The sequence below is a fragment of the Balaenoptera borealis genome (genome assembly GCF_965194805.1).
Source record: "Balaenoptera borealis genome assembly, chromosome: 11".
Classification (NCBI taxonomy): domain Eukaryota; kingdom Metazoa; phylum Chordata; class Mammalia; order Artiodactyla; family Balaenopteridae; genus Balaenoptera; species Balaenoptera borealis.
In genome coordinates, this window is record NC_138868.1 from 51,225,417 (window position 1) to 51,240,881 (window position 15,465).

The 15,465-nt window shown below is 59.6% G+C and overlaps 1 protein-coding gene across 3 annotated transcripts; it reads left to right on the plus strand.

Moving 5' to 3' along the window:
• The first annotated feature begins 200 nt into the window (after nucleotides 1-200).
• On the plus strand, nucleotides 201-15,455 carry INPPL1 (inositol polyphosphate phosphatase like 1). Of its 3 annotated transcripts, XM_082340303.1 has the most exons (29): nucleotides 201-341; nucleotides 1,041-1,455; nucleotides 4,279-4,342; nucleotides 4,435-4,585; nucleotides 4,816-4,936; nucleotides 5,181-5,321; nucleotides 5,565-5,658; nucleotides 5,766-5,855; nucleotides 6,036-6,134; nucleotides 6,248-6,398; nucleotides 6,488-6,594; nucleotides 6,929-7,031; nucleotides 7,115-7,311; nucleotides 7,615-7,732; nucleotides 8,368-8,464; nucleotides 8,766-8,904; nucleotides 9,022-9,121; nucleotides 9,219-9,307; nucleotides 9,543-9,624; nucleotides 9,756-9,845; nucleotides 10,426-10,539; nucleotides 10,678-10,766; nucleotides 11,208-11,295; nucleotides 11,388-11,543; nucleotides 11,789-11,867; nucleotides 11,963-12,103; nucleotides 13,432-14,113; nucleotides 14,366-14,499; nucleotides 14,612-15,455. In XM_082340303.1, the coding sequence occupies exons 1-29, from the start codon at nucleotides 284-286 to the stop codon at nucleotides 14,700-14,702; spliced, it is 4,080 nt and encodes a 1,359-aa protein (XP_082196429.1). In that variant the 5' UTR covers nucleotides 201-283; the 3' UTR covers nucleotides 14,703-15,455. The 3 variants fall into 3 exon arrangements, with proteins under 3 accessions (XP_082196429.1, XP_082196430.1, XP_082196431.1); XM_082340304.1 differs by lacking the exon at nucleotides 14,366-14,499; XM_082340305.1 differs by lacking the exon at nucleotides 5,181-5,321.
• The last annotated feature ends 10 nt before the right edge of the window (nucleotides 15,456-15,465 follow it).

Genomic DNA, 15,465 nt, shown 5'->3' on the forward strand with positions numbered 1-15,465 from the left:
GTTAGCTGCTCCGGAATCAAGGCACTGGGCCGGGCGAGGCGGGGCGCGGGTTCTACCCCCGGCTCGGCGGAGAGCCGCGGGGGCGGGGCGGCGGGCGGGGCGGAAGGCGAGCGGGGGGGTGCAGCGGCAGAGGATGGCCATCTTAAGTGGCCGCTGAGAGTCCAGGGCTGCTTCCCCGGGGAAGGGGGCATCGGAGCAGCCCAGGAGGTGGGGGTCTGAGTACGGCGGCCGGGGCTCTGGGGAGAGGTCGGAAGCCCGGGGGTTTGAGGGAACTTTCTTCTAGATGGGCAAGGAAAGGCCTGACCTCGGACTGCTGAACCCCTCAAGGCCGGGGCCTGCGGGTATGGGGGATGGTGCCAGGGAACTTGGCCGAGAGGGGGGAAGGGCTCTGCCTGGGATGAGAGGGGCTGCCAGGGACGGTGCATGGGGAGTCGAGGACACTGGACCTCCTCTGGGGGTTTGTGGGGGATCCCCCACGCGGGATTGGGACCCAGTGGAGTTTGGGGGTTCAGATCTAAGTGGGGGCTGGATTTCACGGGAGTTGGGGGTGATGGGGAGAGGGACGGCAGGAGGTTGGTTCATCATGGGATCCTTCGCGGATTTTGGTAACTGGATCCTACGAGTCTGTACGGGGGCCGAATGGAAAGGGTTGGGGGGTGGAATCAGACGTTTATGGGAGTTGGGGGTAATATAATTGTGAGTATTGAAAGGAGGCGGAGGGGGTCGGGAATCCCAAAGTGTCGGGGCGCAGGATGGGTTGACTTGGGCTTGGAGGCGGGCGTTAGGAGCTGGATCTCCTCCGGGTGGTGATGGCTGGGCAGGATCGTTGTGGGGTTTGGGAGGCCGGCTTCCCCTGGGGTTTGGGGGGTCCCGGCTCCTTCGGGAATGCAGAGGGCAACTTCCCCGCGGGGAAGAGGGTGAGGGCAGGGGCGGGACGGGCCTTGGGCCGAGCGGTGGGGGTGGGGGCCGGCCGCCCGGCACTGCGCTCCGCTCCTGCCCCTCCCCCGCCGCCTCTGAACAAACTTTTCTTTCTCTTCAAGTTGAGGCCGGCGCTGCTGGCGGCGGCGGCTGCGCGGCAAACCGGGCGGCAAACGCGGCGGAGCACGGAGGCCCGATCCCCGGCTCGGTCCCGCCAGCGGATCATCAGGCCCGGTCCCCAGCCCCGGGACCCGGGCCCGGTCCCAGCCTCAGCGCCGAGCGTCCCGGGGCGGATGGCGCGGGGCGGTGGGCGCGGGCAGCGCTGAACCCTGCGCTGGCCATGGCCTCGGCGTGCGGGGCGCCGGGCCCAGGGGGCGCCGGGCCTGGGGCCGCTCTGGGCAGCCCGGCCCCCGCCTGGTACCACCGCGACCTGAGCCGCGCCGCCGCCGAGGAGCTGCTGGCCCGGGCAGGCCGCGATGGCAGCTTCCTGGTCCGAGACAGCGAGAGCGTGGCGGGAGCCTTCGCGCTCTGTGTCCTGTGAGTGGGGCCGAGGCTCCCGGCGGGCGGGGGCAGGGCCCGGGCTTCGTTGACTGCTGTGGGGAGGGCCCGGGACAGTGGGACGCCAGCGCCCGCCACGGTGGGGGCCTTGGCTTTCTGCTGGGCCTGAGGAAGGATGCTGGGAGCACTTCCTTCCTGCTGTGTGTCTGGGGGCACTTGCTGCGGCCCTGAGGGCAGAGTATGCGGGGTCTTGCGGCCCAGGGTCGCCGTAATTGGGAAAAGTGTAGGGAGTCTCTGGCAGACCCCCTCAGGCATCTTCCAGGCAGGGGTGAGGATGTGCATCCCACGGTTGTGTGCACTTCTGTTTATGTAGGGATTGGGTGTCTTGAGTGGGAGTTGGGGCCAGAGGAACTAATGGGGTGTGTGGGGATGCCCAGCAGCTTCCTTAGGGGGCCTTTCTGTACCCCGGGACTGAGGCTGGGGCCTGCCTGGATATGTATGACTGGGGCTGGGGACAGGGTGGTGTTGAGAAGAAGGGGAGTGAGGCTGTATCGCTCCATGTCATTATTTCATGAATCAGTGAGTGAGTGTGTGTGCTCTGGCTCTGGGATCCTGCTGCCCTAGCCCTGAGCCATGGGTGCTGAGCGTGGGGCTAGACTTGGCAGCTCTCTGAGTGGGCCTGGTTTTGTGCTTGTACCCATCAGCCGTGCATGGCATTGGTGTCGGGTGAGTTGGCACTTTCAGTTTTGGAGTCTTCTTGCTGAGCTGCCCCCCTGAGCCCCAGGATCTGACATTGGGTGGGCTCCTGTAGGCCTCTGGAGTGGAGGTGGTGAGTGGGAAGTGGTGGGGCTGCTTTGTTTAGACCTAGTTATGTTCCTCCTCAGGCCCGTGAGCCCTCCCAAGTCCCTATCTCTGTGTCTCTTTCTCCTCTGTTCTCCTCACATCTTTAGGGGTACACTGGCCTAGGCCAGTGGTTCTCAATTGGGGTTGATTTTACCCCTCAGGGGACATTTGGCAATGTCTGGAGACATTTTTGGTTGTCACAACTGGGATCGTACTACCGGCTCCTAGTGGGTAGGAGCCAGGGTTGCTGCTAAACATCCGACAATGCACAGTACTGTCCCTCACAACAAAGAATTATGTAGTCCAAAATGTCAGTGGTGCTGAGGGTTGAACAACCCTGGCCTAGGCAGTGGACCTGAAGAGGAAGGGGTCCCTTAAGTTTCAGCTTATGTCCCACATCTGAGGCCCAATAGGGAACTGAAGAGGGACAGCCTAGGCACATGAATAACCTAGAGTCCTGCATGCCAACCCTCTCTGAGGCGTACCCCCTAATTAGGGAGGGGAGGGAGGCAGGTGCTAGATCAGCTGTTGAGTGGGAGGGGGACAGCTGGGCCTGTGTCTGGATGGGAACATTATTGTCCCAGGAGGGAAAAGTCCTGGCTCCATTGCCACGGGAGGGGATGGGTGGGGTGAGGGGCTGTCTGTGTGTGAGGGCTTCAGCTTTACCAGCTGACTCTGGTTACTCCCTGCATCTCATGAACCTGGGGGTGGCTGATCAGAAACATACTTGCTTACCTGTATATGCCACCCACGCATACAGGGGAAACATTCAGGACACAGCCCTGCCCCAGCAGGTGCAGTCAATCCAACCAGCAGGCCAGGATACAGGTCCTGGCCTCTGTCCTGACTTTAAATGCCAGCTCTGCCTTTTACTTACCTTTTACTTGCTCTGTGACCTTAGGCAAATCACTTTTCTTCTTTGCGCCTCAGTTTCCTCTTCTGGAGAGGAGGGATAATAATAATATCTGCCTTAAAATGTGAGGATTAAATGAGATCATGTCTGTAGGACGTTGAGTACCTGACTTGTCACAGAGACAGGACTCAGTTAATGGGATGCTATTACTTTTACAAACACAGACCCACAGTTCAAAAACCAACACACCCAGTCACACACAGATAGCCACACAGCTTGTGCCCAGTGGTCAGGAGAGCCCCTGAACAGGGCTCACCTGAGGGGAGAGGATGGCCCTGTGGCCAGGGTGTAGAGTCTCCTCAAATAGGCATTTGGTCCTCTCTAGTAATACCCACCTCCTGCCCAACACACACGGCCCAGGTGACCCCCTTTGCAAGCCTGCCCTGAGGTGCGGCTGCAGAGGGATCCTCCACCCCCACTGAGTGCAGCCTGTACCATCCAGGCCAGGCTCAGCTGTCACCTGCTCAGCTGTTGCTGCCATCTGTCAGCACCCCTCTTGCCCCTCCTTAGCTTGGGGCTCCTAGAGGCCCACCTCTCCCATAGAGGGCCCCCATGGGTCATCCCAATTTCCTGGTGTCTGGGGAAGCAGGGGAGAAAGCCCTAGAATGATATCCTCACACCCCCCCAGCAAAACTGCTCCAGACACACCTGACTCCAGCAGAGCCAGACACCAGTGTAAACACAGGCAGCAGGCACACGTGTGATAGCACGTCACCCATGCACACAGACGGGTTACCCAGGCCTCTGAGGACTCTTACTCTGGCGGGGGGCCCAGACTGGTACCATAGCCCAGAGGGTCTGTTTAGACAGCTGTGGAGGCCACAGAAGAGCTGCCTGGTGCTTCCGGGGCCCTGCAGTGGGTGTGGAGCATATGTATGCCTGGGGTGGGGGTGGGGGGGTGGGTCTGGGCATTCCTGCTCTGCTTGGCACTAGCAGGATGGAGTGGACTGGCCCCATCATTAACCCTGTGCAGCCCGGGCAAACAGCTTTAAGGAAACCTAGACGAGGGGCCTGGGGGCTGAGCCTGTTGGTAGGAGGAAGGGGGGTCTTGGGACTTAGACCCCAGCCTGGGGGTGACAGATTCTGATCCCCTGCTTTGCTGTCAGGTATCAGAAGCATGTGCACACATATCGAATTCTCCCTGATGGAGAAGATTTCTTGGCCGTGCAGGTAGGAGCTTAGACCCTGACCCCTGACCTTGATTCCAGCCTAAGGTTTGGGACCAGCTGACTGATGCTTCTCCCACTCTTGCTGGCCTGCAGACCTCGCAGGGTGTGCCTGTGCGCCGCTTCCAGACCCTGGGGGAGCTCATTGGCCTGTACGCCCAGCCCAACCAGGGCCTGGTGTGTGCCCTGCTGCTGCCTGTGGAGCGGGAGCGAGAGCCAGACCTGCCGGATGACCGCGATGCCTCAGGTGCTGCCCGGGGTGCGGTGTACAAATGCCTTCCCTGCCCCCATCCCCGGCCGTTACCTGCGACTTCCCACCCCATCTTCTCAGCCTGACTCCCCTGAAGCCCCCTGCCACTCTCCACGGTGCCTGGGCCCTTTACCCCTTTCCACGCAAGTCTCTGACAGCCATCGTGTCCCCCGTACTTCACTGAGGGCAGGGGGCTCACACCGCTGCCCACTGGCCCCTGTCCACAGATGGGGAGGATGAGAAGCCCCCACTGCCCCCGCGCTCTGGCTCTACCAGCATTTCTGCCCCCCTCGGGCCCAGCAGCCCCCTGCCAGCCCCTGAGACCCCCACGACTCTGGCTGCTGAGAGGTGAGACCCCAACCCCCTCCTGAGCAGGAAGTCCCTTTCCTCTCTGAGAACTGTGTCCTCACCGAAGGTGGGAAGACCTTTAAGCCCCCAGCCCTCCCCAGGGACCCCCACCCCGTCTCAGCCCCAGAGGCGGACACCCTGGTCTGTCGTACTCTGCCACCTGTACCGTCTCCTCTAGGAATGGGGTGGGGGTGCTGGGACAGGGTCAGCGGGGCCTCCACTGACTTCTTAACCCCTCCTGAAGTGCTCCCAATGGGCTGAGCACTGTCTCGCACGAGTACCTGAAGGGTAGCTACGGGCTGGATCTGGAGGCTGTGCGGGGTGGAGCCAGCAACCTGCCGCACCTCACCCGCACCCTCGCCACCTCATGCCGGAGGCTGCACAGGTACCTGGGACATCAGCGCCACGCGCTGCACCCTTAACCTCTCACCTGTCCTCTCCCGCTGCCTTGCTACACAAATGCCCTGACCTTTGACCTCTGGCCCTGAACCAGGAACCAGCTATTGCCTCCTGACTTTTCCTCGCCTGAACCCTTGTATTCTCTCGGTGGCGGCTGAAGCTACACACTCAGCCCCTCTTCCCTGTACTTGGGTCGGGGTGGGGAGTTCTGACCTGATGTTTCCCATAGTGAGGTGGACAAGGTCCTGTCAGGCCTGGAGATCCTGTCCAAGGTGTTTGACCAGCAGAGCTCGCCCATGGTGACCCGCCTTTTGCAGCAGCAGGTGGGATTGTGGAGAGACCTCTGGGGAGTGGGTTCATGTTCTGGTGCTGGGTGGGGTGCCTCCTGCTGGGTGGCCTCACGGACGAGCCTCACTCCTTCTCCCCGCAGAACCCACCACAGACTGGGGAGCAGGAACTAGAGAGCCTGGTGCTAAAGCTGTCAGTGCTAAAGGACTTCCTGTCAGGCATCCAGAAAAAGGTGCCCTGACCCCTGACCTCTGATCCCTGACCCACTCACCAGTCCCTGGCCACTTGCGTTGTTCTAACTGATCTGAACCCTGAATCTGTAGTTTAGCACTGAGCCCCGCATCAGCCGTGTCCCTCCCCGCCCCAGCCCTCGGCAGGGCTCCTGACCTTGCCCTGCCCTTGCCCCCTCCAGGCCCTGAAGGCCCTACAGGACATGAGTTCCACAGCACCCCCGGCCCCGCTGCAGCCATCCACACGTAAGGCCAAGACCATCCCCGTGCAGGCCTTTGAGGTACATGGTGGGGGGTGGGGGGGAACCTCACAGGGCAAAGAGCGGGCGGAGGTGAAGGGGGTGCTGCCTACCCCCAGGTCTTTTCAGCAGCCCCTCCACCTCCTGGCCTGTAGGTGAAGCTGGATGTGACCCTGGGTGACCTGACCAAGATTGGGAAGTCACAGAAGTTCACGCTGAGTGTGGACGTGGAGGGCGGGCGGCTGGTGCTGCTGCGGAGACAGCGGGACTCGCAGGAGGACTGGACGACCTTCACGCATGACCGCAGTGAGCCAGGGCCCAGCCTGGGATGGGGGGCGGGGTGGGCCCCTGGGCCTCAGGGCACAGGCTGGTGTGACCCATCCTCCATCCCCTAGTCCGCCAGCTCATTAAGTCCCAGCGGGTCCAGAACAAGTTGGGCGTCGTGTTTGAGAAAGAGAAGGACCGGACACAGCGCAAGGACTTCATCTTTGTCAGCGCCCGGGTGAGCAGTGGGTGGGCCAGGCCACTGGGGGCTGCAGGAGTCCCTGCTGGATGGGAAGAGAGGGAACACATGATGTAGGCACGCCATCCCTCGTGGTGGGGGCAGTTCTGACGGAGCAGAGAGTGTGTATACTGAGAGTGGGCGGCCTGAGGATGGATTCAAATATTCAGTGAACATTTCCTGAGCACCTGTTGTATGCTTGAGGAGTGGGTGTATGGTGGTGAGCCAGAGAGGCATGTCCCTCTCCTCCTGGACCTGCCACCTAGCAGGGTGTCCCCATGGAAGGGAGTTTCCTGGCCACCCACCTGCCCCTGACTGGCTGCTGTCCCCCTAGAAGCGGGAGGCCTTCTGCCAGCTGCTGCAGCTCATGAAGAATAAGCACTCCAAGCAGGACGAGCCCGACATGATCTCCGTCTTCATAGGCACCTGGAACATGGGTCAGGCCCGTGCAGGGGCTGGGGTGGGAGAGAGGAAGGGCCCCATGCAGGGGCCTGACCGCCCGCATCCCCTCCCCCTCCAGGAAGTGTGCCGCCTCCAAAAACTGTGACATCTTGGTTCACATCGAAGGGTCTGGGGAAGACCCTGGATGAGGTCACGGTGACCATACCCCATGACATCTATGTTTTTGGGACCCAGGAGAACTCGGTGGGCGACCGCGAGTGGCTGGACCTGCTCCGCGGGAGCCTCAAGGAGCTCACAGATCTGGATTACCGCCCGGTGAGGGTCATCCTCTTGTCCAGCCCGCCTCCTCACACACTGCCCCCAACTATCCTGCTTGACCTCACGCACGACCCTGGAGAGCTCTCCCTCTGGTCCCTGGGCATATCCTTTAGGAAGTCTAACTGGAGTCCTTTATGCTATGGGAAGGGTTCTTTCTCTCTGGTCCCTCAGGAAAAAGGAGTGGCAGCCCTTCCTATTTTGTGACTTCCAGAACAGTCTGTAGTATAGGCTGGGCGGGGTGGGGGAGATGTGGACAGTGGCCCAGCTCGGGGCAGGGGTGACCCCGCACCCCCTCCCCAGATTGCCATGCAGTCACTGTGGAACATCAAGGTGGCTGTGCTGGTCAAGCCAGAGCATGAGAACCGCATCAGCCATGTCAGTACATCCAGCGTGAAGACTGGCATCGCCAATACCCTGGGTGAGTAGGGAGGGTGGGGTCCCTCTGTCCACACTTCTTTTTTTTTTTTTTGTCCACGCTTCTTGCTTCATCTCCAGCCCAGGGTCCAGGGTCTCCCCCTTTTGGGTAGTCTCAGCTTTCCCATCTATAGAACTGTTTGAACTTTGCAAAGCATGTTCGTATTCTAAATCTCTTCCAGCCCCACCAGGAAGGCAGGGCCAGGATAATTACCTCCATTTCTTAGATGATAAAACTCAGGCCCAGAGTGGTCAGGTGAGCTGTCCAAGGTCACACAGCTAGTACGTGGTAGAGCCCGGCACCTGGCATAGTGCCCAGGTCTCCCTGTTTGCAGTCCAGTGGTCCCTCAGGATAGATTCCGCTCAGCATCTGCAGGTTCTTGCAGCTTCACCATTGGGGTCCCCTGTGATCTCCAGGGGCTCTCTGTTCACACATGCCGACAGACCCAGGCCATCCAGATGGGGCTGCATGTGCCCCGTGTGGACCCCCGGGAAGGCGTGGGTGTGTGTGCAGGGGCCTGCCTGCCTCATGGTATGTGGGGAAGTTGGGAGGATCTTCCCACTGCTGCTTAGATAGGCAGAGGGGAGAGTCGGGAGCCCACCGGGGGTGACTCAGGCCTTCTTCTGTTGCCCTGACAGGAAACAAGGGGGCCGTGGGTGTCTCCTTCATGTTCAATGGCACCTCGTTTGGCTTTGTGAATTGCCACCTCACCTCGGGAAATGAGAAGACTGCCCGGTGAGGGGGCACCTTCCCAGCTGTCTCTTTAGTCTCATCCTCTATTCACCAAACACCTATTCCCTCTCCCATATCCTAGTCTATAGTACATCCTACATCCCTGTCCCCCAAGGCCCCCTTCTTCCTTACCTCAACTCAGGACCCCTCTGTCTCTCCCTGACTTTGACCTTGTCCCCAGTTCCTTCCTCTGTCCCCAGGGACCCTGATCCCTGGCCCATCCCTGACCCCAGCCAGAGATGTCTTACCTTCACGCCTGTCCCTGACACCTGACCCTGGAGGCCTCCCCCCACCCCCACTGTAGACGGAACCAGAACTACCTGGACATCCTGCGGCTGCTCTCGCTGGGTGACCGGCAGCTCAGTGCCTTTGACATCTCTCTGCGTTTCACTCACCTCTTCTGGTTTGGGGACCTCAACTACCGCCTTGACATGGATATACAGGTGTGAGCAGGGCCCGGCAGGTGGCTGGTAGGGAGGCTGGGCTGGGGGCCAGGTGGGCTCTCACCTCTGGCTTTGGCTCGAGGGGGAAAGTCTCCAGCCTTTGTGTCCCCACCCCAGGAGATCCTGAACTACATCAGCAGGAAGGAGTTTGAGCCCCTGCTCAGGGTGGACCAGCTCAACCTGGAGCGGGAAAAGCACAAGGTTTTCCTTCGATTCAGTGAGTATGGGCCTGGCGGGGGTCCCTGAGGGCCAGGATCCTTGTGGTATCCCTGGGTCTTCCGGGCCCTGACTCCTCCATCCCCCGCCTTCCCTAGGTGAGGAGGAGATCTCCTTCCCACCCACCTACCGCTATGAGCGGGGTTCCCGGGACACATACGCCTGGCACAAGCAGAAGCCAACTGGGGTGAGTGAAGAGAAGGAGCTGGGCCTGGGGAGACCCCCCAGGGCTGCAGTGAATCAAGAGTGTGTGTGGGGTCAAGGGTCCAGGCCTCTGCACTTACCGCTCCAGCTTCTATGGCCCCTTGGGGCCTCAGGGGTGACCCTGCATGTTGTGAGGCTCCAAGGAAGGAGGTGGGCGCTCGGGCCGCTGTGGTGGGGCCCCAGCTGACCTCTGACCATGCTGCTATCCCCTGCCCCAGGTCCGGACCAACGTGCCTTCATGGTGTGACCGGATTCTCTGGAAGTCCTATCCCGAGACTCACATCATCTGCAATTCCTATGGTCAGAGCCTCCCGGACAGGGTGATGGGTGATCCTGGGTGGTCACTGACCCGACTCTGCCTCAGCTTTGGGAAGTGCAAGCAGAGAATAAGGAGCTTTCCCCTGAGCCCTCATTCCTGCTCCCCTCCCCAGGTTGCACAGATGACATCGTCACCAGCGACCACTCCCCCGTGTTTGGGACATTTGAGGTTGGGGTTACCTCTCAGTTCATCTCCAAGAAAGGTGGCTATTCTGGATGTGCTTGTGGGTGTGGCATCCATCTGGGTGGCTGCAGGTGCTGGCCTGGGGATGTGCATAGGTTTGAATACATCTAAGTGTGTGTGTGTGTGTGTGTGTGTGTGTGTGTGTGTGTGTGTGTGTTTGGGTGTTTACATGTACGTGTAGGAATGTTTCTGAATATGTGATGTGTGAGGGTGTCTGGGTTGCCTGGGTCATCACAGGAGGTACATGCCCAAGAGCGTGTGAACGTAAACATGTACGTGTGTCTATCTGCCTGGGGCCACTTGAGTACCCGAGTGTGCCTGGTGGTGTGGTGGGTTGTTGGCGAGCATATCCTGCAGGCATTCTGGTCCCTGGCCCCCTCTCAGATGGTCTCTCATCTTGGATTATCTGTTTGTCCCAGTGCCAGGTCTGGACTTTGGGGTCTCGCTACTGGTTGCTTGGGATGGAGGAGGCCCCTCCTGGCCTTCCCTCCTGCTCTGCCAGGGCTGCTGATTCCCTGTCCCAGCACTCAGTCTCTCTGTCCCGTTCCTTCTGCCACCCTCTCAGCCCTCCTGTCTATATTCCTCCCTTTGCCCCTCAGGGCTCTCGAAGACCTCAGACCAGGCCTACATCGAGTTTGAGAGCATCGAGGCCATTGTGAAGACGGCCAGCCGCACCAAGTTCTTCATTGAGTTCTACTCCACCTGCCTGGAGGGTCAGAGGCGGGGCCCAGGGCTGGGTGTGGGCCACAGGGGATGGGAGGCCTGAGGTGCCCAGAGTGGTCAGCCCCCTAGTTAGAGAGAAGGGAAGCTGAGAGGTGGCGCTCAGTTGGGTGTCCCCCACCCCCACCCAGAGTACAAGAAGAGCTTCGAAAATGATGCCCAGAGCAGTGACAACATCAACTTCCTCAAGGTGCAGTGGTCCTCACGCCAGCTGCCCACGGTGAGGCTTGTGGGTGAGGACACAGAGAGGGAGGTGCAGCAGAGCGCCACCTGGAGCCTGCCTGGGAGGGCGGGCAGAGCCGGCAGCATGGGCTTGTGTGTGGGGTGGGCGTGAGTGAGGATGAGGGCACGTGCTTTGTTTGGGGGAGTGGGGGGAGCCAAGTTGCAGCTGGTTCATTCATTCGTTCAATGAATAGTTCTTGAGCCTTTGCTAAACATCAGGTCCCGTGTTGGCCATTGCTGATGCAGAAAATTAATTAATTACAGGGCTGTTAAGTGCTCTGAGAGGCCCATGCAGGACTGTGTCTTCTACCTTATGGATTAGGATCTTTCCTAAGTGGACGGGAGTGAGCACGGACGAGCTTGAGGGTGGGGTGAGTGGTGGTGTGGCAGGAGGGGGTGGGTGGGCCTTTGTTCCTCACTGGGCCTCTCTGCTCCCCAGCTCAAGCCCATTCTGGCTGACATCGAGTACCTGCAGGACCAGCACCTCCTGCTCACAGTCAAGTCCATGGACGGCTACGAATCCTATGGTGAGGGTTGAGGGGGGCCAAGGGGCACAGAAAGCCGGGCAGGGCCCTAGAAAGGCTTGGCAGTCTGCTGGTCTGCTCCATCTGCCCTTCAGGGGAGTGCGTGGTGGCGCTCAAGTCCATGATTGGCAGCACGGCCCAGCAGTTCCTGACCTTCCTGTCCCACCGCGGCGAGGAGACAGGCAACATCCGTGGCTCCATGAAGGTGCGGGTGCCCACAGAGCGCCTGGGCACCCGTGAGCGACTCTATGGTGGGGGCCCCATTGGGAGGGGTGTGGGGCATAAGACGGGGTGGTGTGGGCGGGCCTAGGAGGGGAAGACCAGGGCTGCAGGGAGGGCATGTTGGCATCCCTGGAACATGTGGCAGTTCTGCAGCCAGGTCTGGGGGTGGGCCTGCCCTAAGGAGTAGCTGGGAAGGGGCTAGCAGCCCACTGGGGTGTCTGTGGGATGCAGGACCCCAAGTCTCCTCTGAGTCTCCTTTCCCTTCCTCCCCCAGAGTGGATCAGCATTGATAAGGATGAGGCAGGAGCAAAGAGCAAAGCCCCCTCTGTGTCCCGAGGCAGCCAGGAGCCCAGGTGAGCTGGGGCTGTGTGGTGTGCTACGTGAGGGGTGCCCGGGGGCTCTTGGTCAGCCCCTACTTCACCTCTCTTCCCCTGTGCACCCCTGGCAGGTCAGGGAGCCGCAAGCCAGCCTCCGCAGAGGCCTCCTGTCCGCTCTCCAAGTTATTTGAAGAACCAGAGAAACCACCACCAACTGGGAGGCCCCCAGCCCCACCTCGAGCTGCTCCCCGGGAGGAGCCCTTGACCCCCAGGTGAGAGAAGGAAACTGTCACCCCCTGACTTTATCCATCGCTGTGCGTGGCTCTCAGGGCCAGCTTGGGGATCATCTGCTGCTTGGCTGCTCTGCTGCCGCATGGCCGGAGGTGCCAGGGCCCTACGCTTGTGGCCACTGGCCAGCCAGGCCTCCTGAAGGTGTGGCTCTCTGGTCAAAGGGAGCACAGTCAGTCCTTTCCTCTCAATTCTGCCTTAAAAAATAGAATTAGAAATTGTTTCTGCAACAGCTCCCTCTGTGTAAACACTTAACTTGAGCCTTCGTCTCAGCACGGATTTCCCTAGGGGCGTTCTATGGACCACTGTCCTACAAGATGCCCTGCTGGTAACTGGTCTATTGTCAAATGGGTTTGGGAAATGGTTGTTGCTAGATTCTTTTCTTAGGTTTTCCCAGTGCACAATAGTATCAGCAAAAGCTCTGAGCATGTGGACAGGAAGGAAATCCTTTTTCAACTCTGTTGAATATAGTTTCCCAAACTTAATGGGCCAGGAAACTTTTCCATGCAATAACTATTAATATCCTGGGGAACTACAGTTGACCCTTGAACATGGCAGGGGTTAGGGGTGTATAACTTATAGTCATCCCTCTGTATCCCCAGTTCTTCCATATCTGCAGTTCCACATCCACGGGTTCAACCATTGTGGATTGTAGATCATGTAGTGCTGCAGTACTGAAAAAAATCCGCATATGAGTGGATTCAAGCCCGTGCAGTTCAAGCCCGTGTTGTTCAGTGGTCAACTGTAGTATTCTGTGGATCATACTTTGGGAAAGTGAGGCTTGCTTTTTAATTATATCTAATTGTTACTTGAACGTAAATAAAAACTGCTGGTGTGTTTTCAGTCATCTTCAGCTGTTATCAGTCACCTTGGTTTTATCTCCAGGCTTGAGTAAAACTAACCTGAATCCCTGAGTAAGATTCCCCAGTAGATCGGCCTCAGGTGCCTCCAGAGGCTTTCCGAATCTGGCTGGTCATTCTCATTGAAGGCTTTTATTGTCCTGCTTTCTGGCCTCTGTTTTCACCCATTTACGCTCAGCTTTCACCGTTAAAAAATCAAAAAAGATTGCAGAATCTTAGCGAGTAAGGCAAGGAAGTTTAGGGGTTATCCATTCAACTCCCCTGTTTCCCCAGTTTTAGAGATGAGGACCTCAAGGGACAGAGAGGGAAAGTGATGTGCTCAAGGCCACATGCAAGTCTAGGACCACGGGCTTACGTCTCCTGACTCGCAGTCCGGTTCTCCTTCCACTGCACCCACCGCCTTCCCTTTGGGTTGCTGGGTCCTGATTTAGTTATTCTGCTCCCAAACCCAGGTTGAAGCCAGAGGGCGCTCCAGAGCTGGAAGGGGTGGTAGCGCCCTCACCCAAGAACAGCTTCAATAACCCTGCCTACTACGTCCTTGAAGGGGTCCCACACCAGCTGCTGCCCCCGGAGCCACCCTCGCCTGCCAGGGCCCCTGTCCCACCTGCCACCAAGAACAAAGTGGCCATCACAGTGCCTGCTCCGCAGCTTGGGCGCCACCGGCCTCCCCGTGTGGGAGAGGGAAGCTCATCAGATGAAGAGTCTGGGGGCACGCTGCCCCCTCCAGACTTTCCACCCCCACCTCTGCCAGATTCGGCCATCTTCCTGCCCCCCAGCCTGGATCCTTTGCCAGGGCCAGTGATCCGGGGCCGCAGTGCGGGTGAGGCCCGTGGCCCACCACCTCCCAAGGCCCATCCAAGACCCCCACTGCCCCCAGGCCCCTCACCCACCAGCACTTTCCTGGGGGAGGTAGCCAGTGGGGATGATCGCTCCTGCTCAGTGCTGCAGATGGCCAAGACACTGAGTGAGGTGGACTACGCTCCTGCCGCTCCTGCCGCACCTGGCCGCTCCGTGCTCCTGCCAGGCCCCCTGGAGCTGCAGCCGCCCCGGGGACTGCCCTCGGACTACGGCCGGCCTCTCAGCTTCCCTCCACCTCGCATCCGAGAGAGCATCCAGGAGGACCTGGCAGAAGAGGTATGTGGACCAGGGGTGGCTGTCGGTGTGTGCTTGCCCATGGGTCGTGGTATCCTTTTACTTCATTCAGCACTCAGTGGTGTTGCCTCTGCCCTGAGCTGGGCACTGGGGAGGAGTTGGAGGTCACATGAATCAGCCCTGCTCCTGGCCTCTCTCCCCACCCCAGAGCACGCGGTAGAATGTGGCTGTGTGCAGGTCCTTCAGTGTGTGAGGCACCCTCCGTGCTCTCTCTGACGTGCCCTATTCCCTCAGGCTCCGTGCCCGCAGGTCGGGCGGTCTGGTGGGCTGGGCGAGGCAGGCATGGGAGCCTGGCTGCGGGCCATCGGCTTGGAGCGCTATGAGGAGGGCCTGGTGCACAATGGCTGGGACGACCTGGAGTTTCTCAGGTGGGGGCGGGGCTGGAGGTGGATCGGGTGGGGGTGGGGCTGGCCTCGGGGGTTAGAGCTACGGGCTCTCTGGACCACCTTGCCCTTCTCCCAGCGTTTTTTACCCCTACAGCGACATCACCGAAGAAGATCTGGAGGAAGCTGGGGTGCAGGACCCGGCTCACAAGCGCCTCCTTCTGGACACCCTGCAGCTCAGCAAGTGATCGCGGTGACACTGCGAAGCTAAGAACTGAGCGCCTCAACCCGCCCTTGAAGGCCCAGCCAGAGCTCCGGAGTTGAAAAGTTACGAGCGGGCGGGGCAGTACTTCTCTGCCTATTTATTGGGGATCTGCGTTCCCTACTGCCCAATCATTTGGAATGCCCTAGTTAGGACATCCTGCCCCTCACCTTTTAGAGTCAGGGCTTGGGAGGTCAGTTGCCATGGTTACCAAGGATCGTGGTTTTTCTGGTGCAGTCCTCCCTTTCTGGACCCCTCCTCCAGCCCCAGGGAGGCCATGGGGTCCATATGGGTACGTCATGGGCCCCCACTTTCACCGTTGTTCCTGCTGCCCTCCACCTGGCCTGAACCACAGGTGGAGGGGCTCGGCTAGGACCTCTCCCAACCCCCATTCTGGGGGGGTGTCCATCCGGAAATGAAGGAATAGCCCGAGAACTGGGCTGGGGTTTATTTAAGCTTTTCTGTATGGGCTTAGGGAGGGCGGGCACTTTAATGTTATGGGGGCCGGTTTAGGTGGGGGGGGGGGGAATAATTTTGGCCATAAAGCGCCAGTTTGCTTAGTTTTGTCTCCTGGTCTGTACCGCCCTGCCCTGGGGCTGTGTGGCAGCTCGGGGTTCCTCGCTGGTCACAAGGGGAACCGGTCTCTCTCTTGCAGGTAGCCTGTCCCCATCTTGGGTACTCAGAAGGGTTGCCGGTGTGCTGTCTTCAATAAATTAAGTTTTATTTGGGTTGAGCAAAACTCACCTCAA